This window comes from Ambystoma mexicanum, chromosome 2q (assembly GCF_040938575.1).
Source record: "Ambystoma mexicanum isolate Mex_15411 chromosome 2q, UKY_AmexF1_1, whole genome shotgun sequence".
Classification (NCBI taxonomy): domain Eukaryota; kingdom Metazoa; phylum Chordata; class Amphibia; order Caudata; family Ambystomatidae; genus Ambystoma; species Ambystoma mexicanum.
The window spans coordinates 331,068,253-331,094,106 of NC_090924.1; the positions used below are offsets into that span (position 1 = coordinate 331,068,253).

Here is a 25,854-nt window from a genome sequence, read left to right on the forward strand (position 1 = left end):
CTTGCAGGTTCTGCTTCTCCGTGGTTCGAGGGAATAGCTTGGCACGTTGAGCGTCACGTTGCAAGCTGCAAAGTAACGCGAAGCGTGTTGTCTTGCTCGGGTGTGGTTTAAATAGCCCCAACAAAATAGTCCAGGTAAAGTAGTCCCTAGGCTACCACACCCAAAACACTAGACCGCATAGCTTGGTTCTTAGGAACCAAGCTATGTGGATGCCTCCATGTTGGCTGACAATACAATAAAGTAGTTCCCAAGCACATTGTTTTTCATGGTGTATGAGCCTGGCGCCATAGGCGCCAGGACTGGCCCCATGAGGGCTTTTGAAGAGGATGCCAGGCTCTAGAGGCCCGAGTCCTGACTCCACCTGGCCAATGGGTTTGCCAGAGGCGGTTTTGGGCGAGGGTCATGACAGCACTCGCCCCTAAGGCCCCTCCCATCGTGTTCCTTCTGTCTGGCCCAGGTTTGGTTGGGAAGTTCTGATGGAATTTCCTGATTAGACGTGGTGCGTGGATATTCTCACTGGGCTCCCAGGATCTATCTTGTGGTCCAAATCCTTTCAAATCGACGAGATAATATAGCTTGGTCCTAGAGTATTTAGAGTCCAAGATATCTTTGACTTCGAATTCTGGTTGTCCGTCAACAAGTATGGGCTTAGGTGGTGTCCCAATCCGTGTGCCGGGTTCTATTGTTTTCAGTAGGGACACATGGAATACCGGGTGGATAGAGGCCCGAGTCCTGACTCCACCTGGCCAATGGGTTTGCCAGAGGGGGGTTTTGGGCGAGGGTCGTGACAGAACTCCGCTATACGCGTCCATCTAGAATGGCAGAAAAAAACAATCTGAGGGACCTCGACGCGTGAGGGATCATGGGTACAGTGGACGTCACACTAGGGATAGTATTAATGGCACGCCCTGTTGACGTCCCTTTTCGAGTTTCAAAAACAACTACTGTAATACTCCACAGCTTCCACTAGATATTGGTCTATGCACAGCATGTGATCTAAACAGATTCCACAAGCCTCATAAATATTGTTATTGCGCACACCTGCCTCGGTTGCAACAGAGCACTGTACGCATCAGAGCAAAACATTGGCAGCAGGAAATTAACAAGTAATCAAGTAAACATTAGTCATAATTATCCTAGGAAAATATATGAATGGGGTGTGCACAAGGTATACAGAATATAAGTTACGCCAACGTGCTGTTGGAAGAGCCAGATGTTTCGTTCTTTCCTAAACTGCAAGAGACTTGGAGCAGTCTGGATTGTTATGTTAAGTTATGTTACTTTGCATTTATATAGCGCCTTCTGTACCATTGGTATGTCATTGGGATGTCGTTCCAGAGGACCAAAGCATGCTTGAGAAGGACTTTTTCCTAGTTATCTCCTTGCAAGACAGTCAATGTTCCTGTCTGGTGATTGTCTTACTGTGAAATGACCATGTGCCACCTGATGTTTTTAGTTTGGCCATGAGGTAGACTGGCATAGAGGCGGCGGTTACCTTTTATGTGAGGAATGCGATTTTGAACCAAATCATAGTCAGAATGGGGAGCCAGTGTAATTCGGGCATGGTGTGGGTAATGTAAAATTTCCTAGAGCTGGTAATGAGGCGAGCCAAGGCTTCTTCGAAGGGGGCCTGGCGAGCAGTTGGGAGCCCTGAATGGAGGACTTTACCCCCATGGATTTGCAAGGTCACTAGTTACTTCACCATACAAGTCCTGGGTGGGAGAAAGGCCTTGGTCTTGTGGAGTATAGAGGTCCAATACCAAGCTGTTTGAGCCTTTTTCGTAATGTGTTGTTGGAAAGACATGTTGCTATCCACAATGAAGTGCAGGGATTTTGCTAAGTGGGTGGGGTGAGGGTTGAACCTGCCCACACACATTTCGTCAAGACAACTTTCATTTGGTTCCTGCCTTGGGGGCGGCCCAGGAGTACGAATTCGGTCTTACTGGGGTCAGGTTGTTGTAGCACGGAATCCCCAGGTGGAGAAAAGGGATAGGCTTAACCCACTGTTTGCAACTTCTGATGATTGTAACACCTCCTGGGAGGTGAAGACAGGACCAGATTGGCCAAGGCCAGTAAACCAATGGGAGAAGGATGGGGAAGAAAGGCAAAATTAAACTGGAAGTTGTGGGTTGTTTGGGTGCGGTCAAAGGAGGACATGTTAGACCAAGAGACCAGCAGGAGTATTGTTGGTGTATTGGAGTGTGATGGCAAACTGGAGAAAAGGTGAGGTATTGGTTGGTGAGAACAAGCTGTATTGTGTGGTGAGCGTGCGTGAAAGGGAAGTGGGAGCGTGTGTTAGATGGAGAGTGCTCGAGAGTTCGTGAAAATTGAGTTAGGGTGACTTGAAAGAAGGTGTGATAGAGTGGTAGTAGCAGTGTGGAGTGGTAATAGTAGTGTGAAGGGGGAGCAGTAGAGGGGAGGAGAGAGTAGGACTGTGAAGGAAGGATTAGTAGTCTGGAGGTGGGAGTGATAGAGTGAAGGAGGGAATGATAACATTGACATGGGGAGGCAGGTAGTAGAAGGAGAGAGAGAGGGGGGTTGGAGGGACAAGGGAGGAAGCCATAGGTAGACTAGGGACAGAAGGTGGTGGGAGAAAAAGGAGAACAACAGTCAGTGACAGGGAGAGGAACATATGGGCGTGAGAAGAGGGAGACTGGGTTGGGTAGAGTGCCTGAAAGTTACAACCGTAACATTCTTATAGTCACTAACAACATTGATGGTTTAAAAAGTCAAGGAGGGAGTTTAGACAGAGAAGGTGGTTGCCTTTAGGTTATCCCTGACAGTTCTTCATAAATTACATAGTAGTAGTTAAGAGTCTCTATACACTAACCCAGGGACAGGACTAGAGATGCTTGGGCCAGGGTGGAAAATTCTGCATTTGGATGAGAGTGAGGCACATCCCTAGCGCCCTGCCAAAGAAATCAATAAAACACCTTGAACATTTACTGGGAGTTATAGTGCTCATTAAGCCAACTGTGACACTTGGTGTCATCGTGGAATCCCACAGACCTCAATACAGAGGTCACCCACTGCCATGCAGAATGTTAAGGTTAATCAAACTAACAAATTTATCCTGAGTCCTGATTATCATAACTCCTGGAGCTGCAGGTTGCAATTAGTATATGGGGATGAAGAATTCACAATTCTATGAAGGGGCAAGGCCCTAATTCAGACTGGAGTGCATACCAGTGGAAAACTATGGGAGAGTTTGCCCAAAGTCTGGGTTGAACCTGAAACATTCGCTTGATGTCAGGGCTGGGGTCATCGACAGAGATTACCATGGGGAAGTAAAGGTAATCCTGTTTAACCTGGGAAAACACATCTAGTATTGTCAAACCATAGCACAATTAGTGTGCAAGAAGATCCTCATACCAGAGATTAAGGAGGTTGAAGCACTAGAGACTACCAAATGAGCAGATGCTGGGTTCGGTGACATGACAGAAGAACAAGAAGAGGGATCCCCGTCCTGAAGACTGTCAGGTCCCTGATCCGTGGAGTTTGCAGAATCCCAAATGAGGTATCTGCTTCTAGAGCAAGCTCAGAAGAATTTAGTGTCAGAAGCTGAGAGCCAAACCTTGAAGACACTGCATTTCATCACCAAAAGGGGCCTCTTGTATGAAGCTGATGTAAATCCTAAGAGCTAAGGCACCAACTACCACCAACTGTTGGTACTGAGACAATTTCAGAAGGCTGTGCTAGAACTGGCCCACTTTATCCTGACGGCAAAGCATTTTGTGTCAGAGAAGACCCTACTCAACAGATTATACTGGCCCGGGGTATACGCTGAAGTCAAGCAGTTCTGTGACTACTGTTTGATATGCCAAAAGACATCCCCAGGTAATGGACCACGAGCCCCGCTACAACCACTACTGATAATGGAAGGCCCATTCTTTAGAATCAGCATGAACATAGTCTGCTTCTTGAAGCCCTCTAGAGTTGGGAACCGGCACATTGTGGCAATGGTCAACTATGCAGCCCGATATGCTGAAGCCTTTCCTCTGAGGATTAACTCAACAAAGCTATCTTCAGGGTCCTCATACCGTACTTCACACAAATTGGCTTTTTGGCTGAGATTCTGACTGAGCAAGCAAGTAGTTTTATGTCAAACCTGATGGGGACATAAAGATGTTGATGAACATAAAGATCGTACGGACCTCGATGTACCAATCCCCCTGACTGATGAGCTCATGGAAAGATTCAACCAAATCCTAAAGCATATTCTAAGGAAGCTGGTTGCTGAAGAGAGACACAATTGGGACAACCTGGACTCTTGGACTCTACTTGCTATCCAGAAAAAAACACCACAGTCATTTACAGGCTACTCGCTGTTTGAGTTGGTTTACGGCCGTAACCCTTGCGATGAGTTGTAGTTGTGTTGATTGCATGCAGGAGAAATGGGATGGGCCAGAAAGCCAATAAACCAACCACCATCCAATGGTGAGAAATATACATGAATTTATGGAACAAATGTGCAGATTAGTCTGAATTTACCTGCAAGAAGCCCAGACACGGCAGGTGAAGACATCCAACAAAGACAACAGATTATGCACTTTCCAAGTAGGGCACATGGTGATGGTTTCACTCCCCACCAGCCAAAATAAACTATTGGTCAGATGGCACGGCTCATATGTCATCAGTGAAGTGATCTCCCGTCTTACATAGCCCAACAAGCGGATCATAGACAACCTTCACAGTTATACCATGCTGGTTCAGGAAACAAAGAACCAGAAGACATGCCCAAGACTCTAGAACCTCCTGCCCCGCCAATACCAGACTCACCCCTTTGATTCTACATTTACAATGCACATTTAAAGAAAGAGCTTGAGGTTAACGATATGGGGGAAGGTGAGATCCAAAGATGGCTACTGCACACGGGCGACAGCTGGCGTCTCTCCAGTCACGGTTGAAGAAGACCTTTCAAAGCAGAATCCTTTGATGCTGGGAAGCTGAAACTTGGCAGGGAGGCGATGTGTGGCATGAAATGGTGACCACTGAAGTTCCAGACAAAAACGATAAACTGCAATGCTTCTGGTGAGGTATCCCACTGGGGACTAGTTGGTCCCACTAGTCCAAGGGTTGAAGCACCACAGAGGGCCTTTGCAGATCAGGTAGTCTAGCAGGGCTTCACCGGGCCAAACACAGGAAGGGAAGCCAGGCCTCTTCGGGAGTCGTCCATGGATCTTCAGTCAGTTACTCTTCTACACAGGATACTTGGCTCCAACGCTGATCCTCAGAAATGGCTACAAGAGTCCTCTTCTTATGCTGGGTGAGGGGTCTTCAGGGAGTGGGAGTGAGACACCGGATGGTGAGACGCGGTATCCCCTTCCTTGCAACACCTTTACCCCATCCTACCAGGTAGGATATTTAGGAACTCTACCACCCCTAACCCTCCCCCCCTTTACAACGCAAACACTTTCTCATGGACAACCAGCTATGAGAGAAAACAGACTAACACCTGAGCCGTATACCAGACGCGTCCCAATACAATGGTCAGGCAATTATTGACCTTCACACACACCTGACTTCCATTACACTTCCCCACACGGATAAAAGGCAGAGCACACAAGCACACTCTGAGCGAGGCAAAGCACATGAGGAAACAGCAGTTTCGAGACGGCAGCTCAACAAGAGTGTAAAGACGGCAAAACCGAACGGGATCGCAAGGAGGGAAATTCCCTTGACCTTTTTGACAAGGAACCATTACTTTCCAGAGACCTCGAGAATAGAAAGCATAAGACCAGGAAACCAGGCTGAAGAATCCTGCATTGTGTGTCGGAGATACCCGGGGCCCTCCCGTGTCAATAATCAAGCCAGGGAGAATCACCAGCCACCGTGGTACCATCCTTGCTCCAATAACAAAGGTGCTTCAGTGAAATCAACACAGCCAGTGAGTTGGGGAGACCGATACAAGAGCGATCTCTGTTGAAGCCAGGGTTCCAAGCAGCAACATTGTATGGCGTGCACTGGAACGATCATTGTTAAAACGTGTGTGATAAAAGACGAAAGTGAAGTTGAACTGCTGATGAGTGATTGAACTTTAAAGCAAGCTACAATACCTTTTGACAGTGCGGTCCAGCACAGCGCAGGTGGTCCATCGAAGGAATCTGTGAGGTTTCCAGTTGAGAAGTGACAAAAGTAGATACATTTGGCCCGAGTCTGGCGGAGGGAGACCCATTGAAAGAGAACAAATAAATGTGATTCAAAGGGGTCCTGCGACGGGTCACCCTAAATCCTGTGCACAATTGAAAGTCTTCGATTTTGATGAAGTAGAGAAAGTTTGGAAAAGTACATGAATTTGGTCCAAGCCCAGCAGAGGAAGACAAATTGAAGGTTTTGTGTTAAAGTGGTTCTGAGCCTGGCGGAGGGGGACCCGGGGTGAACAGTAAATCACCTGAGAAGTTGTATAAGTGAAAATCCTGAGAGGAAAGGAACTTTAATGTGTCGTGTTGCATCAGGCCCTCTGAAATAAGAGACTTTGAATAGCAAAGAGACTTTGGCACAGAAGGCCCTGATGTTAAAGTCTTGAACAGCATCCTTGTGCTAGAGAAGCCAGAGAGTGTGCTGAGCTCAAGTGTGCTGTATTGTCCCATGCTGAAAATGTGTGGAACGGAAGCCGATGGCTTGACTATCCTGACACATCATTTTGTGAACACTTTTCTTTTGCACAAACATTGTTTCCCACATTATTTGTCATTAGAAGTAAGGATTGGCAATAGGTTTATTAATATAGGCCCTTTTATTTTGACAGACTTGTCTTGGAGTGCGTTATTATTATTTGATGGTCGTCGTTTGCTCCCATCTTTAGATTTAGGATTAGATAGGTGTTTTCCAAACCCAATTGAAGTTCAATAAACACCCTTGAACTGTGATCACTTGTGTCTGTCTTACTGTTTGATACCATGCCTTCCTTACACCACACCCTAACTTACCTTCACTGGTGGCCTCAGCTTCCAGTTCTTCGCTGGGCACTTCCTCCAGCTGTTCCTAACGCATCATAGAACTGGAAGACAGGCTCTCTGTGAAGCCCATCTTTGATTTCTATGACAGCCTCCATTGCGAATCCCACACATGCCGAGGTCCGTTTTTCAAAAAACATTAGCCTCTCCGGACATTGCCCCAGGGTGATAATAGCAATAATACCCATGCTGGTAGACTTGATCATTCGGTAACCGCACCAGGGGCCCGGCATTAAGGCCCTTGATGCAGCTGAAGGTATTAATGTTTAAATACATTCCAACAATTAGTGTTAGCTATTTACAAGGAGCATTGCAAGAAAACTGGCAGTTTTCAATGGTGTTTGGGACAGGTACTAAGAAATAAAGTGATGTCCACTGCAGCATGGATAATGGCAATGCAATTGTCTCTGAAGACCACTGAATTCTATGTCAAGACTGGAGGCAAGCATTATGCTTCAACTTGCTTTAAACTACTCTTCAGCATGGTTGAATCTTTGCTTTTTTCAAAACTTGTATTCTTTTTCTTTTGTACCATCATCCAAACACAATAAAAACAGAACTGAACTGGGCATCCCATCAAAACTCGGGTCTCTGTTAGTCCATTAGTCCATTTCCTACCTCTGGGCCATATTAGTCACTTCCTTCCCAGGTCCTTTCCTCTTCTTTTTCTGCTCTGCACGATGTTAAGTGCCACTTTTACTTGCTCTATCATTTGGGAGCTTATTTCAAATACTTATTGCATGTTTTTCCAGACTGTGAATGCTCTGTCATGGGCAGTGTGTTTTAAACTGTTTGCACTGTGTATTTTGAACTGTTTGCAAGGTGTATGTACAGCGTTTATGATTGGTATTAGTAGCACGCATGGCGCTCATTGTATACACACAGGCTAGAAAGATTTTCTTGTACCGTGTCAGCTTTTTGTTAATGGCGCAGCCGGATCTGTGAGAATCGAGCACACAGTGAGAGCCACCGGACGCGCTCCATTGCATTTAGGACCGAGAAGGCACGGCTGGGTTTGGGGTGCCTACCGTCATTGCCATGGCTGCACGCGCATTCATAGTTCTACGTGAAGTGCAAGGCGTTGGGAACGCTCACACAGGCGTGTGCTGCACATACATTTTCACCAGAGTGGAGGTAGAGGTTGTCTCTCGGGCCGGCAGGTGATTCATAAAACATTACTTTCCGGAATCAAAGCGGGGTAGCAGCAAGTGCCAGGCTGCCTTTATCACTGAGTGAACCCTGCAGGTGATACAAGCCACGCAGATCAGCAGGCTCAAGGCTCCAGACACAGAGGATACAGAAAGTAGGCTGAGCATTTCGGTGAACAGAATGGAGTGCAGCAAAGCACCGTGCTTCCCATACTTAGGAGCCCATATAGACTCCAGCCAAGGAGCAGCTGGCAATCACGAGCTCTAGTGAACTGTAAAGATAAGTTCAGCAGAAACATTACAGCAATGACTTCAGTGATCATACCATTGCAGAGGACGTCCCATTCACCCTGCTGTGTTCAGGTACCCAGGTACATTTGGTGGTCGTTATTGAGACTCACAATATGGAGTCAGATGACGGGAGTGAAGGAAGCCCAGATCAAGTATTAGTTGACAAAGATAAAGATCTGACCCTCAGTTTTAAAAGGGTATTAAGGGATTCCCTAGTCAACTCTGTGACCCAAGGGGTGTGGCCCATGCAGGAGAGATTGGAGGCACCGGAGTGCTTGATTGAGGATGGCCTTGATAAAAAAGGCACTGATATTGATGACAGCACGTCCTCTAGTCAGCCTCATAAAGAAGAACCTCAAGGGGAGAGATCAGACCTGTAAGAGGAAGGCCTCTTAGACTCCCCCGGGTCAATTGAAGGAGACAAAAAGAAAGCCTGATCGACCGTGCCAAGCTTATTACCACCTTCCCCAGCGGTGCAGAATATGGGGGATGGCGACTCTTCACCAGAGTCCGATATATCAGACTCACAATCCATGTTTAGATCAAAAAGTGGGAAAAGAAAGACAAAGGAGAAGCACCTAAAAGAGCCCAAAGACGAGCTGGCGGACATGTTCGATCCAGAATCGATTGTGCACCCCAGCTCTAACGATTGGTTGCCATCAGCAAGATTGGCTTCATACATGGCGCAGAGATAGCGCAAACTGACTGAGAAGAAAAGAAGAGAAGAAGAAATGACTGTGCATGCAGTCGGAATACCCCCCTGGCCGGAGCTTCCGGGAAAGCAGAGGAGACCCAGGAGCTTGATCCCAAAATGATTACGTTTGTATCCAAGGCCTCCAGGGACCTCAGAAAGGACATGAATGAAGAAGACTTTCCAGCGACGCCTGGCTGCTTCAAGCAGTGTTGGAGTTCATTTTGGCATTTACTGCAGAGCTCTTACAGAGGGCCAGACCAGACGGCCAGTGCACGCACAGGAGTAGAGCAAGCTCCTAGAGGGGGAACTGCAGCATTTAGCCAGCAAAGGGGCGATAGAGCGCAGCAAGAGCGTGTCACCAGTTTTCCTCAGCAGCATGTGTCTGGTCCACAAGAAGTAAAAAGTGAGGACCGTCATCAATATGAAGGAACTCAATGGGTGGCTGATTTACAGAAGGCAGGAGTTCACCGGCTCAGAGACATTCTCCGGAAAGGGGACTGGCTGGTGAGGATAGACTTGAAGGACACTTATCTGACAATCCCAGTCGCAAAAGGGCACCGCAGGTAGTTGAGTTTCTCATGGGGCGAGCAAGTGTGGCAGTTCAAGTGCCTCCCCTTTGGACTCGCTTTAGCGCCCTGTGCTTTCACAAAAATTATGAGACCGGTAGCTACATCCATGAGGAAGAGAGGCATGAGAATCATACTTTAACTAGATGCAAGCAAGCAAGCACTATTAGATCAGGTGCAGTGGGCATCTCAGCACCTTAGGTCTTTGTGCTTCCTGAGCAATCATGAGAAGTCCAAGCTCGTTCCCAGGTGGCACATGGAGTTTCTGGGTTTCATAGTAGATACCACAAGGGAGACCCTGCAATTCCCAGCACTCAAGATGTGAGCGATAAAAAAGGAGTTGTGAGCAGCATTAGCGAACACCATGCTATTGTTGCGAGTGCTGGCAAGGATTGCCGGTCTTCTTGAGTGCCTGCATTCAAGCATTTTTTACAGACCTTTGCTTTACAGGGCGCTTCAGAGATTAAAGATCTGTCACCTCCAGGAGGGACTGGGTACCATTAGCTGGTAACCTTCGATCAGGAAGGGAGGTCAGGGTTAGAGTGGTGGCTCCAAAACATGGAGGATTGGAACAGGGGTACGACCTTTGGAGACATCCCGGAACTAGTCATAGAGTTGGACGCAAGCAGAGCCCGCTAGGGCGCAAGATGGGGGAAGTTAGAAACAGGCAGCAAGTGGTTGCAAGAAGAGCTGATCCTTCACATCAATTGCCTAGAGTTCCTAGCAGGCTCATTCGCAGGGAAGGCTTTCGCAGGAGACAAGACAGAGTGTTGTTTTCTACTCAGTATGGACAACATCTCAGCAGTGAGAAATATCAATCACCTGGGAGGCACCAGGTCCAGGATGTTAGTAGAGTTTATGAAAGACTTCTGGCATTACAGCCTCGACCGCAAGATCTCAGTGATGGAGGAATATCTTCCAGGGGTTCAGAATGTGGTAGTGGATTGGAACTCCCGCTATTGGCATGAATCTAGTGACTGGATGCTACACAGGAGCATATTGATGCAGATAGCGGCCCTTTGGGGCTCTCTGGTCACAGACCTGTTTGCATCCAGATTGAACAGACAGTTAGACAGATGCTTCAGCCGTAGACTGGATCCGGAAGCCTTAGCGGCGGACACATTTCTACAGTCATGGGTAGGCGCAGTACACTACGCTTCCCCCCCTTTCATGCTGTTGCCCAGAACTTTGGTGAAAATATGCCGGGAGAAAGCAGAGGCAGTGAAAGTAGCTCATAGCTGTGAGTTGCAAGCTTGGTTTCAAGGTCTGATGGAATTTTCCTTGGATTTCCCATGAATGATTCCTCACTGGACAGATCTGTTTGGGAATTATCATCCTTTGATGAGGATGGAGCAACTACCTCTACTGGAGTGCAGGGTGTTGGGTGCAGATGGAGTCTGCCAGGCATTTCGGGACCGGCTGTCGAGTTTATCAAACAATCGTGGGCCGCCACTAGCCTAGGGAGCTATAAATTCTGCATGGAAGAGATGAACAAATTACTTACCCGTGGTAACGTTTTTTTGACTGGATGTTCCTACCATGTATTCCTCATCTTATCATAGCTAAAGCTGGATATGGAGATATCATATGATGAGGAATATGTGTGAGGAACATCCAGTCGAAAGAACGTTACCACAGGTAAGTAACTTGTTCTTCGAATGGATTGTATCCTCCCACATATTCCTCATCTTATAATATCTCCATATCCAGCTTTAGCTACTTCAGAAATCTTTTCCAGCAGGGAGCACTGTGCGTCGATGCCTGTCGACTTGATGTCCCTCGAGGGCCTCTGTCTTGGTGTCGACATCATCAATGGTAAAAAGCGCGCGCAGCGACCGTCGGCTTCAGTTCCGATTTGTACGCGTGTTAGTTTATCCTACGCCCGACAGCTCCTCACCCTGAAATGGAGTAAACCGTAATAACATGGAAATTCAACTATGGGGTAGGCTGAGAGGGGCGATGAGGAATACGTGGGAGGAACATCCAGTTGAAAGAACTTTACCACAGGTAAGTAAATTGTTCTTCGAATGGATTGTGTACTCCCACGTATTCCTCATTTTATGATAGACTCCCAGAGCAGTGTTTGTATTTCTGGAGGAGGTAGTCAGAATTTTCCGTTTGAAATTAGAATTTAGGGGTTCCTATTGGCCTATGTGTACAGAATGTAACACTGCCTTCCCCAAAACACCTTCCTGGCCTGAGGAAGAGTCCAGACTATAGTGCTTGGTGAATGTGTGGTGTGAGGACCATGTGGCCGCAGAACAAATATTCTGAATTGGGACTCCCCTCTGTAAGGCAGATGAAGTAGCCATGCCCCTGGTCGAATGTGCTCTGAGACCCTCAGGGGGATCTTTTCCAGCTAAAATGTAGTATTCAGAAATTGCAAGGTAAGTCCACCTAGATAAGGTGTGTTTTGAAACCGCCATACCCAATTTATGGCCCGTATATCCAATAAACAGTTGATCATCCTGTCTTAATTTAGACATTCTGGAAATGTAGAAACTATGTGTATGTTTTGGGTCAAGCCTGTGTAGCCTCTCCTCTTCCTTTCGAGGATGAGGTGGCGAATCGAAAGAGGGTAAAATGATTTTTTGAGTTAAATGAAAAGCAGACATAATTTTTGGTAGAACCTGAAGGACCCTTAAACAATACTGTGTGAGCAGGCTTGCAGGACAAGGCTTGAAGTTCACTCACCATAGGGGCTGATGTAAGGGCTACTAAAAGAATGGTGTTTAAGGTCAACATTTTTAAAGGACAGGAGTGGATAGGCTCAAGTGGAGCACACATTAGGAATTTTAGAACTAGGTTGAGATACCAAATCGGGACTTGAAGGGGGACCGGAGGAAAGACATTTGTCAACCCTTTCAAGAATTGTATAACCAGTGGAATCTTGAAGAAAGATAACTCTTCAGAGGATTGTTTAAAAATAGATAGTGTGGCCAGATACCCTTAAATTGCACCAACCTGGAGCCCCAGATTAGCCAGGTGTAACAAGAATGATTACAGCATAGGTGTACTGCATGTAAAATGGTCCACATTATTATCCCTGCACCAGCTGCAGAACTTGTTCCAACGGCAGTGGTACAAGGACTTCGTTGCTGGCCTTCTGGCTGAAAGCAAAATCTCCATTACGTCGTCCGGAAGGTCCCAATCCGTATATCTCAACCTCTAAGAAACCATGCGTGGAGGTTGAGAGTCTTGACCTCTGGATGGAGAACCCATCCCTCCTCTCACAGGAGAAGGTCCTCTCTTTGTGGAAGACGCATTGGAGGGCACATGGACATGTCCAGAGGGGTTACATGTCTTTATATTGAAATATTTTATATTGAATGTACATATCTCGAATATTTTATCTAGAAAAATTTTATAGTGAAGGCACTTTTTATTTTGTTTTTTGGGGCAGTGCCCCCCAAAACCCCTGTTTCCAACCCCTAAAAGCCCACCAACCATTTCACAAAAATATTTAAGCCTTTACTGCACCCTTAAATGCATTCACTATAAAGGTTTTCAAGATAAAATATTAGAGATATGGGCATTCAATATAAAGGATTTGATATAAACACTGTATACTGTCCAACAGGTCAGAGAACCACATCCTCCTGACCCAATCTGGAGCAATTAGGTTCATGGGTTTCCCGAACCTCCTGTTTATGTGAGGAATGACAGGGGCTGGAGGAAACACGTACAGAAGGCGTAACTCACAGTCCACTACGAATGCATCCCCTAGAGCTCCTCTTGGGGGAAATTCCCTGCAGTAGTACAGTTCGCACTTCCTGTTGGCACTGGTCACAAACAAATCTACTTGAGAGGTTCCCCAAAGGGCGAAGATCTCCTGAAGGACTTCCTGAGCTAGTTCTCACACGTGGGAGACTGTGCTCTGCCTGCTCAGAGCATCCGCCGCCGTGTTCTCCTCTCTGGCTAGGTGAACTGCCAATAGAGAGATTCCTTCTTGAATTGCCCAGTACCAGAGCTGCATTGTTTTTCTGCATAGTGGTAGTGACCCTATGCCTCCTCTCTTGTTGAGGTAGTACATGGCCACTGTATTGTCCGTTATTATCAGGACATTCTTTCCCCTTACAGAGGGCAGAAAGGCCTTCAGTGCTAGTCTGATCGCCCTCGGCTCCAAAAGATTGATGTGTAGTTTGGACTCCGACAGATGACCGCTGATTGTCTGATCGTTGGTGTGGACTCCCCATCCCGTGGGTGAGGTGCCCGTCACTACAATTATCTCTGGCCATGGCTGCCAAAAAGGTTCTACTTTCAGAATGTTTTCTTGGTAGGTCCACCACAGCAGATCTTGTGCTACTCTGCTTGGAACCTGAAGGAGGTCTGACATTTTTCCTTGATAATTGTGTCCATTGACTCCTGAGAGCCCATTGGAGGGATCTCATTCTCAGGTGAGCCTCTGGCACAGGAAAATGCAGGATGCCATTAGGCCGAGCAGCATCCGAAAATCGAAGGCCAGAAGACTCTGGACATTTTGGAATTTCATGACCATCTGCAGAATTTCTTGAGCCCTCATCTCGGGTGGCAAGGCTTTTCCCAAAGGAAGCTTCCAGGACAGCCCCAATGAATTGGAGCCTTTGAGATGGTATCATGTGGGACTACTTGTAGTTAAGGGAGAAGTCCAGACTGTGGAGCGAGCGACAGGTGGAGCTGAGATGTTCGAGGGCCTGTTTGGGGAACTTATCCTGATCAGCCAATCGTCCATGTAGGGGTAGAAGTGAATCCCCCCCTCTCCCGAAACTCGCTACCATCACCGCCATCCACTTGGTGTAAACCCTCGGGCAGAGGTCAGCCTAAATGGCTGAACTCGAAGCTGTTAATAAGAACCACCAACGGTGAACCTCAGGTACATTCTGTGCTTGGGATGGATTGGCACATGAAAGCAAGCATCCTGAAGGTCCAATCATACCATCGAGTCCTGAAACATGCTGGAGGGTCTGAAGTATCTGAGACAGGGTAACCTGTCTTGAACCTGTGATAACCATCTTGAACTTGTCCTTCCTGAGGAACTTGTTCAAGTCTCTTAAGTCCAAGATGAGTCTCAATCCTCCATCCTTCTTGGATATTAGAAAGTAAGGGGAGTACCAACCCTTGTTCCTCTCCGCTACAGGTAGCGCTTCTATAGCACCTTTCACTGGCAGGGTCAAACATTCCTGCATTAGGAGCGGATCTGGAATTTTGAATGAGCTGGTCCCCGGTGGATGATCCCGAGGCCTTCATAAAAAGAGAAGGCAGTAACCCTGGGCAACTGTTTCCAATGCCCATGAATCTGAAGTAATACACTGCCACTCTTTCAGATGCTGTGAGAATCTGCCTTCCAACGGGGTCTAATGGAGTAAGACCTCAGAGAGGTTTTGAGGCACCTGATTCAGCGACTGAAAGTAAAGCAGCCCCTGCCTGGGCAGTCTTCGCACCTCTTCCACATCCACCGGGGGGGGGATCTTTTCTGACCTCTTTGATTCGACAGTCCTCACCCTCTTCCAATTGAGGAGTAGTAGCAAAAGGACCTGCCCCTCAAAGCTGTACCAGTGGGGCGAGTAGGTGGCTGTCTGATTGCTGCGCCAAGGGATTTGGCTGCAGCTTTGGAGGTCTGGACCTTCTACAGGCTCTTGTCAGCCTTGCTGCCACATAAATGAATGCTGTCAAAGGGCATGTTAAGAAGTCTAGACTGTACATTTGGAGCAAATCTGAACTTTCTCAACCAGGCAAATCTGCGCGTTACAGTGCTATCCGCCATTGCTCTGCTGATACTGTCCGCAGAGTCGAGACCATTCTGGAGGGATTTTCACATCATTTCTTTCCCACAGTTGACGGGAATTACCACCATATTCCGAGGTTGGCGGAGCGGTAATTCCCCCTTTCTCCATGGCCATTCCCCATTCCCATTTTTGCCCCATAGGGCTCAATGGGAATGGGGAAGGGGCTAATTACGGTACCGCAAATTGCGGTACCGTAATTAGCACCAAGGTCCCTTTGTGGGTCCCAACTTTAACAGCTGGTCTAAACCAGCCGTTAAGGTCGGGTCCCGCAAAGGGACCTTGTAGTAAGGCGGTAAGGGTTTACCGGTACCAGTGCCCTTACCGGTACCGGTAAACCCTTACGGCCTACTGTGTAATGAGGCCCAATGTTTAAAAAACTGTCTTGTTCTTGCCCTTCAGGGATATGTTCAGCCCCCATCGCTTTACAATCCCATAATGTGAAAGTGAACTTGGCTAGTGCACACATAGCATTTTCTGATTTCAGGGCCATACTCCCCTCCACCCCCGCAGAGAAAACCTTTCTAGCCCAAGCGTCATAATGCTTGTCATCTCTGTCCGCGGGGTTAGTTGGGTATGCCTGTTGTCTGGATGTAGAAGTGGCAGCCTGAACTACCAAGTTTCAGGAGTTGGATGTTTTGTTAGGTAGTACGGGTCACTACTTGACACACTGTACTTACTGGTTAGTATTTTGTTCACAGCTGGAAGTAACTCCAGTGTCTCCCAGTTGGCATTAACCCTCATTTGCAGAGCTACATGGAATCATAGAATAGGGTTCTCCTGGGGTCCCTTGTCCAAAATATCAGTCAGGTCATTCTGCTCAAAAAGTGGTGCAGGCCTACTCCATCCCAGATATTCTATCACTCTAGACATCAGTTGTCTGTAAGATCTACGGCATGGTCTGAGGGATCTGGCCTGCCAAACTCTATTTCTGGAGAAGTGTGCAACCCACTTGCAGATTGCAGGGTGTCGAGCCCTCATTAATTAAAACCTCTGGAACATTATGTGTCCCATACTGCAATCCAAATGGTTGAGATTCATCTGAAGATGGTTCATCATCCTCATAAATTGAGGAAAGGGATTTGAAAAAACCTTCCTTGGCAGTGGAGTGTATGTTTTCTCGACATGCTTTGAGGATTTTGGGACTTGCGTCGACAAAGGTGCCAAAGTCTTCAACGCCTTTGACACTGACAGCTTCGACAGCTGTGGTGTCGAGGGATTTTTACTTCTATTGGACACCCGGTCCGAGGACGCACAGGTTTTGTCCCTTGCCTTCTTTTTGCCATGTTTGTCGACACTGGCATGGCTCTCACCTTTCTTCGAGGGGATCGAGGCCACTTTCTGAAATACTTCGAGCATCTTCAGTCTGAACTTCTCTCACTTGGCCGGTGAGGCCGATTTGGTCGGGCACGAGACCCTTTCCGGGGAGGAACTCGATGACGAAGATGGCGATTGTGGCGCCTTTTCATTTAACTGCCGTGAGGAAAATGGCGAGTGGTGTGAGCCACTGCATGATCGGGACCTTTTTGCTTTTTTCCGATGAGGATCGTCATCTCTCCACTCATCAGAGGAACGCCTTTTCGAGGGTGTTGTCGAAGGGGATTTATGGGACGTACCTGCAGCTAGTTTGCCTTTATGCTCTATCAGGGCCTTTGATGTCATCGATAGGCAGGACCCACACTCCGAAGTTGAATGAGAGAATCCCAGGCACCATAGACACACCCGATGGGGGTCTGTAAAGGACATTTTCGCCCCACAGTCGTGGCATTTTTTTCATCGAGTCATGATGCCAACACCATTGCCATTTCCACAAAACATAAGGTTTCTTAGTCAAGGAACTGAAGTGCGCTGATTTCTCGCGGAAAAACAAAACTGAAGCCAATGGTCACTGCGCGCACTGTATACCATCGATGAAGTCGACACCGAGACGGAGGGCCTCGAGGGACATCAAGTCGATAGGCATCGACGTGCAGCGCCCTCTGCTGGAAAATAATTCCGAAGCAGCTAAAGCTGGATATGGAGATATCACAAGATGAGGAATACGTAGGAGGACACAATCCATTCACAGGGGTTTATATTGCAGCCAGCGCAATATACATCCCGTTCGGCCCCTGTAGTACAGGCACTGAATTTTCTGGGCTCACTCGCAAAAGGGGGCAAAGCATTTCAGACCTTAGGTGTTAACAGGTCAGCCATTTCAGCTGGTCATGAGCCAGTGAAGGGGGCTCCGGTAGTCAAACTCCCGGCAGTGGTGAGAATGCTCCGAAGTACGCTCACCTGTGGGATGTCAATTTAGTTTTACGGCTCTTTGTAGATCGGCCACAGATTTGAGACCCATCAGATCAGCAGTTGTCAGGGAAACTTGCTATGCTGCTGTGTCTGGTGTCCTGTAGGAGAGTAGCAGATGTGAAGACGCTGGAAGTGGTTAGGATAGCTTTCTACCCAGAGGGGGTGACGTTCACTATCGCAAAATGAATGAAGTGTCACTCTTTGGTTATCTCATATTCATATTTTCCAGATCAGCCAAACTTGTGCGTGGCTAATTGTATTATGGAGTACAAAGCTAGGACGAGCGAAGTGAGATCGCTGTGCGTATCTCAGCTGCTCATAATGTATAGGAAAACAGGCAGTAGCAGCTGTGACTATAGCTAGATGGGTGCGTAAAGTCATGACCCTAGCAGGCATACATGTGATACGGTTTGATGCACACTCAATGAGGGGCGCCATGGCATCTCAAGCCTTTAGCGCCGGAGCTAGTCTGCAAGAGATTGAGTGAAAGATTGGTCAAACGATGCTACTTTTAAGAGTTTTTATTTCAAGCCAGTGTCCAGCGTAGCATCGCCCATGGTGCACAGCTATGAACATGCATAATACTTGCCTCCGGTCTTGACACAGAATGAAGATTACCCAAGCTTCAGGGAGTCTTGATTTTATTAAAGACACATAGGCAAGCATTATCCCACCCATTTTGCACAAGTACTATATGGGCTATACTGTGATGTTGGTTGTCAGCAATTTTGGTGAACATTGCAAATTTTATTCCCTCCCTAATGTGATCCTTTTTTGGCAGGTAATGACCAGAAGGTGGGATGAGCGCCGAGAGGTGATGGTGTGTCAATAGTTGGGTCGCCAGCACAGACCGATGGCAGATGGTGCAGAACGATTCGAGTTCAACCGCAGCAAGTTGTCTGCAGAGTGTGTTGATTGTTGGTTTACGAATTTTAGTTGGAAGGCATCAAAAGAAGAGGAAAGGACCTGGGCTGCAAGTGACTAATAGGGCCCAGTGGGAGGAAATGGACTAATGGACTACCAGAGACCCGAGTTTTGATGGCATGTTCTGTTTTTATTTTGTTTAAATGATGTTACAAAAAGAAAAGAAGAAAAAAAATAGTTTTGAAAAACGTTAAGATTTAAATCTGCAGAGTAGAATAAAGGAAGCTGAAGCATAATGCTCGCCTCTGCATCTATGATGGAATCAAGACACCCTGCTCTGTAAGCTTGGGTAATCTTCAGTACAGTGCATATTTTCTTCTTTGCCTGATATCCAACTCTCTCTTTCTCTAGTGGGCAGGGATAGGCACATATTACACATCTAGGAAGCCAACAGTATCATGCCATTTTATAAGGATTATTATTTGTATGGTTTCTGTGTTATTCCTGAAATCCACATATGTCTTCTAATTGTATCCGAGTATATTGTCTACTAGTACAACATTGCATAGGGTTATTGTACTGTGTACCCGTTGTTCAAGGCAGTCCTTTGTGGTTAAGCTGTCCTACATCTCAGTTTGACATACTACGCAGGGAGTTTACCATATATTGTTCATTGAAGATATTGGACTACAGACAAGGGGCAACCCCTTTGAAAGCATGTCCTCACCACAATCAGAGAGCTTGTTTATCCTACACATTGTGTGGACAGCTCCCAACAGGTATAGTTGGTTCCCTGTTTTGCCCATTCCGGAAGCAAGAATTAGTAAGGTGACAGCATCAAGGCATTGTAGATGTTAATTTCAATTATGGCATAGATGCAACGGTTGTGCACAGGTTTGCATACACGACCACACTAGTAAAGTACAAATGGCTAGTGCATCTAACTGTGCTCTGAACAGGATTAGGCATAGAGGAGCAGGTGACAGACATCCTGTATTCACTAGTGCCACAGTTTAATTATACTGCCCTGTTCTAATATGCAACATCATGTAGTATTCCTAACCAGGCTAAGAGGTTTTTGAGAATAAACAAATATCAAGCAATCGTGCAAGACTGATAACAATATTATACTCATTTATAATTTGTTCTCTAGGTGGCAAGACGATATCTATTATAATAATGTTTTCACCCTTTCTAAATAACAATTTGTATCATTTATTTACAAACCATACATTTTTCATCTGGTTGACTTGGTACATCACCTAGCTTTTTAACTTGACATCATGTACTGTCATCATGCAAAGGATTGAAGCTTTGTTCTGTAATCCACAAAGGGTTTGCATGCAGAGTGGAAAACTACTGTAGTGACTAGCTGAACTGCCTCGCAGCTATACCTTAGGGACAAAATGCTCCATACCTGTGTCTGCTGTCACTCACAACACCATACCAGACAGCGTTCACGCAGAAAAAGAGGAAGATCAGCAGCCAGCAACAGGTGGCTCTCTGGACGCGGGTGAAGCGGCTGCGGGGAGGCCGGTCCCACATGGAGAGCCAAACATGCTTTTCAGATAGGCCCCTCTGCAACTCAGCCACAAAGATGCGGGAGAACTTCCTGAGTTCTGACTCACCTGAGGAAAGAAAAAGTAGTGAGTAACCATGCTCAGCTCTGAGTTCTTCTTCAACGCCCCGCATACCCAGGTATCCAGTTATGGGTTTAAAACATTCCACTGTTCAATCTGTTTCCTTTTCCAAGGTCTCAATTTTGTTCTGGAGTACAGCTGAAGGCTTCATGCAAGTACAGTTTATATTACTACGTTTTTAGGAGAAAACGGCCTTTGTTCTAACTGATTATTTGGGAGAGGAATCTGCTTAGGTATCAGCTAGACTAACCACATCCTCTCTCTCTCTCTCTCTCTCTCTCTCTCTCTCTCTCTCTCTCTCTCTCTCTCTCTCTCTCTCTCACTCTCTTTCTCTCTCTCTCTCTCTCTCTCTCTCTCTCTCTATCTCTCTCTCTTTCTCTCTCTCTCTTTTGAGGCAGGAGACTTACCAGCTGTGCATGTATGCTTCTGCCCATGACATGGAATGCAGTTATATTCCTCAGAGCTGGCCTTCTACCTAACAATTGATTCAAAAGGATTGTGTCTCCCACATACTGCTCATCTTTGATATACTCTGATATCCTGCTTGCAGCTCAGAAACCTTTCTTAGCAGAGGGCGCCACGCATCGTCATCCTTGTGTCCTTGGAGGGCCTCCGTCCTTCGAGTATGATGTCGAAACTGGCCTGTTGCCTCAGTTCTGTTTTTCCGCACAGCTGCTCAAAACAGTTCTTCGCCTCAGCATGTTCGATAACTGCGTAGTTTGCGAGTTTCATCCGAAAATGTCGACCCATTGCCGAGCTTCAAGAGATGTGCCAAGTGTTCGGCCAAAATGTCTATGATCTATCCTCATCGGGTAGGTCTCTGGTGCCTGGGGTTGGGCCGTTGACGATTGTGGCTCGTGCCAGTCTATGATTGGAAAAGCTTTAAAAGAGAGGAAGGTGAAACTTGCTTTGGTCAAACCCTCCCTGAAATAGTCTTCGGTAACCAGAGTCCAGGTGTTTAAGTGTCTCTGTTTCCCTCTTACAGAAACGACATTTGATGTCAAAGACTGCATATGATCGTATGATATAAGTTTAACCTTAGTTTTAGAAAGATTCTTCTTCTTCTTGGGCAAGGGAATTTTTTAAGATACCTTGGTAGTTCATTCAGAGCCTTGCTTGCGAATGTGTAATCTTTCATTCACACATGTTGCTCTCGCTGTTCCACTGTTTCAATCCAGTACTGTATTGGGATTTTTTTGCAAAGTCTCTTTCGTCGTTGATAGTTGTTTCAGGATTAGTTCACAATACTTTTTTCATGTCTCCAGCACTTCGTTCGGGTTGCTCATTTGTGCTGGTTTCAATATTTCAAATTGAGGAGCTCCGTCCGTCTCTATGATCTTTCTAAAGATGGATAGTGTATTCCATATCACTCTGGCATTGATTGACAACAAACCTAGCTTGTATTTTATGCATGCATTCGATGTGCTTTGAGGCACATTCAAGATCCTCTTCCAGAATATGTTTTCACACTCTGCCCAAAGGCGGAATGGCCATCCTAGCATTGCCTCTGCTCTGTGTATCAAGGCCGGTATAACCTTCGCTTTATAGAAAGTTACCTCTGGTTGGTATGAGAATTTTCCATATTTCTTATGTAGCACCGCCCCTTGAACTGCAAAGGCTTTACATTTCGTTTTTATTTTTTTCATCATTGGATCATCTGAGATACTGGCGCTCAGTTGTACACCCAATTATGTCACTTGTAATGATCTTCTAAGGGTCACGTTCCCCAGGCTCCAACTTGGTTTGTTTTTCTTTGAGCTTTTTTGGCCTTTTAAGTCAGAGAACTGTACAATCTCAGTTTTTTTTGCATTTATTTCCAGCCCACTGTTCTTAATGTAGCCTTCAAGCGCGCATAGATTCCTTTGAAGACCCACTGGAGTTAAATCCAGCAAGACCATATCATCGGGGTATATTAGCCAGCTTATCTGGTTCCCATTTATTTTCGTAGGGAACACCGCAACTTTTTCTAGGGTTTCTCCCACGTCCGCTATCAACAGTTTACATAGGGTGGAGCCCAGCAGACAACCATGTTTTACGCCTCTAGTGGTTTTAATTCTTTTCATCAGAGTTCCTTGTTGGTCCAGGCGGATTCTGATGTTTGTCCCTGAATGTAGTTCTTTTATAGTCAACATCAAGCTCAAGGGGCATTTTAGCTTCGACATCTTTTCCCAAAGGAGCTCCCTGTCCACCCCATTGAAAGCGTGGGCTAAGTCCACGAACGCTGCGTAGACTTTAGTTCCTTTTCTCAAGGCTTCCATCTTTAATGCATTTATTATTATTAAATTCAGGCTGCAACCAACTCCGTTTGCAAAACCCGTCTGTCGCCTATCAAAGGCCCCTGCTTGAGTGATCCATGAAGTTAACCGTGATAGTAGGGGCGTGGCTACGAGGGGCATGTAGGAGGACGCGATCTGGAGGAGCTACCGAGATCCTGAAATGATCCTGGCGAAATAGTGCATAACAACGTGCCTATGACTGCTGAAAACACACATGTCGATGTGTGAACGGTCTGACTGCGCTTGGTGAACTTTTGGAAGGGGTGGGAGGGACGGTGGTGGAGTTTTGTGCGAAAAAGAAAAGGAGCGCCGGACAGAAGACAAACAAAATGGCCGATCAACCACCGGAACAAAGGAAGGAGCAGGCTGCACGGTGGACGAGGCGATAGGAGCGAACTGTGTGCACATTTGTAACTTGCGCGGAGCGCAGGTCCTCTGGGTCATGTCTAATAGAACAGTGAGACCGAAGGTGAAGCAGCCCACGTTGGACGACTTCGCCAAGACGTCCCCTGGTCCGGAAAGTTCCAAGAGCAAAGATAAGTCGCCTACGGGCGGCATGCCTGCGACGGGTACTAACCAAGAGGTCCTGGCTGCGATTGCGGACTTGAAGGCGACCTGGGAAGCTAAGCTTGAACTGGCCGTAACCGAGCTGAAAACGGCATTGGACCTTAAGGTCGGTGAGGTGCAGGAGGAGGTGAATTTACTCCGGCAGGACGTCAGGTCCTTGGCGGAGCGCACTGAGACCCTCGAGAAAGTGGTGAGCCCGAACACCGCGGATTGTGCCTCCCATAAGGCCGAATTGCATGCCCTGGTGCAGAGAGTGGGCAACTTGGAGTACAGGACGGAGGAGGCGGAAGGACGCGTCCGACGGAATAACATCCGCATCGTGGGCCTGCCAGAAGGATCGGAGGGCCACGATCCCACGGAGTTCATCGAATCTATGCTGTTGCAGGAGATACCCGGAGGAGCCTTATCTCAAGGATTCACGGTGGAACGTGCGCATAGAGCTCTAACAAGGAGGCCGCCGCCGGGAAACCCGCCTAGGCCAGTAATTGCCAAAATCCTTAGTTACAGGGAGAGGATACTAGAACACTTCCGCAAGGGAGGAATGATTACACGAGGAACGGCAAACATAAAGGCCTACCCGGACTATACCCTGACTGTGCAGCGTAGCCGCATGAACTTTGGGACGGTAAAGCGGAGATTGAGAGAGGCGGGCCATAAATACATGTTGCTGTATCCAGCGAAATTGAAAGTTTTTCATAAACACAAAACTTTGTTTTTTGAGACTCCAGAAGACGCCATGGGATGGCTCGACGCGCAGGGATGTCCCCAGGAGCCCGACGTTCGGACGGGAAGAGGAGATGGAGGAGATAAGTAGTGCACGAGGAGGGTGCTACAAGATGGCGCGGAATAGGTCTCTGGGACTTGATTATAGTCATTTGAGCGGCCTTAGGCAGAGAAGGTCAGACTGTTGCACAATAAATTATGAGCACTGTGACTATTGCTGTATTTAGGGGAGCCTTGCAGAGCGGATCTCCTTACCCCACTTAGTAACTTTAGTTAAGTGGCCATTAGGGCGACTTCACCCTACTGAGCTCTGGGCATTGGTTGGTGCTTGCAGGGCTAGATGTGGGGGTGCCTGAGTTCCATGGATGGAGCTGGGCAGCAGTTGGGGAGTGTGGTGTTGGGGAAGGGATGGGTAGAGGGTGGGGAGGGAAGTGGGGAGTTTGGGGTGTGTATAGTTATGGGGAGTTCGAGTTTGTACATGAGGCTACAAGAAAAAGCCAGAGGGCTGTATCTGTATCGCGTGGGCAGGTGGGATTTGCTGCACGGCCGGGGGGAGGATACTTATGAGCTATGGGGGATCTTAAGATCGTAACGTGGAATGTCAGGGGACTCAATAGTTACTTAAAGAGGAACAAGGTCATGATGTATTTGAAAAGACAGAAGATTGATATTGCACTGTTGCAAGAGACGCATCTGACTCGGGAAAAGTTGGAACTGGTGGGGAAGAAGTGGAGAGGTACTGTAGTGGGCTCTCCGTATTCTGCCTACGCTAGGGGAGTGTTGGTCTGGGTGGCACTGCACGTTCCGCTCCAATTTACACAAGAGGTGGTGGATACGGAGGGGAGGATGGTCATATTGAAGGCACTGGTGGAGAATAAGGAGGTGTGCATTGTAAATATGTATGCCCCCAATCAAAACACGGCGGCATATTTTAGGACTCTGTGTACCAACCTGGGTGCGTGTGTGGGTGGGGCGGTTATTTGGGGAGGGGATTTTAATTGTCTGCTGAACCCCAGGGTAGACAGATCTGATGATAAGATTGATAGGCCCACCCCAGCGGCCAGGACATTGCAGACACTGCTCGACGACTTCGGGCTGGCAGATGTTTGGAGGCTGAATCATCCTAATGAGGAACAGTATTCGCATTACTCAGCCCCGCAACAACTGCATACAAGACTTGATTATTTTTTTGCCACGCCAGATGTGGTGGTAGGGACCACCCAAATAGAATACAAAGCGAGGGTCCTGTCAGACCACTCCCCTCTGGTCCTGGGATGGCAGTACTGCCGCCCCAGAGCGCGGATACCGACGTGGTGCCTCCGGGCTGAGGCGCTCAAGGATCCGGTCTTCAGAGAGGACATCAGGGACGAGATCACACATTATTTCAAAGAGAACACTGGCAGTGTGGATTCGGCGGGCACGCTCTGGGAAGCCTTTAAGGTGGTATTGCGGGGTGCTGCCATTGCTAAATCAAAGGGCCTGCATGGTGGAGTCCTAACGGAGTTAGGGGAAGCTGAGGATGAACTGGAACGGGAACTCGATAGGGGAGGGGGGGATGCGGAGCCAGTACTTAAACTACAGCAGCGGTGTGTGGAACTTTGGGAAAGGCTCTGCAACCTCAACTATAAGAGGTATGTTGAGAGACAGCATGCAGGTGGGGATAAAACGGGCCGTCTCTTGGCGTGGTTATACAAGAGTGAAACCCCTAGGCCCCCGATTAGGACGATAACCAGAGAGCATGGAAAGGTAGCAAACTCCCAAGAAGGAGTCAATGAGGCATTCTTACATTATTACAGGGCACTATATGAGGACAAAGGGGGCGGGGGGGCAGCCGAGAGGAGATAAGGGAAACTTTAAGAGATATGGGATTACCTAAGATTAGTGCAGAAGAAAGAGAGGAGCTGGATGCACCGATCACTTTGGAGGGATTGGAAGAGGTTGTGAGGCAGCTGCCCACCAGTAAGACCCCGGGTGCGGAAGGACTCCCTAGCAAATTTTATAAAGCATATAGAGAGGAGGTACTCCCCCCTATGCTAGAAATGCTTAATGAATCGTTTGAGGTGGGCCGGCTGCCGGAA

General features: G+C 47.3%; 1 protein-coding gene across 1 annotated transcript in view; it reads right to left on the minus strand.

The window, feature by feature from the left end:
- Positions 1–25,854, minus strand: part of PKD1 (polycystin 1, transient receptor potential channel interacting) — a 1,742,473-nt gene that overhangs the window by 523,073 nt on the left and 1,193,546 nt on the right. Inside the window, exon 29 of the mRNA XM_069647332.1 lies at positions 19,988–20,198. Coding sequence (XP_069503433.1) covers positions 19,988–20,198 — 211 coding nt within the window. The remainder of the gene's footprint in view (positions 1–19,987; positions 20,199–25,854) is intronic.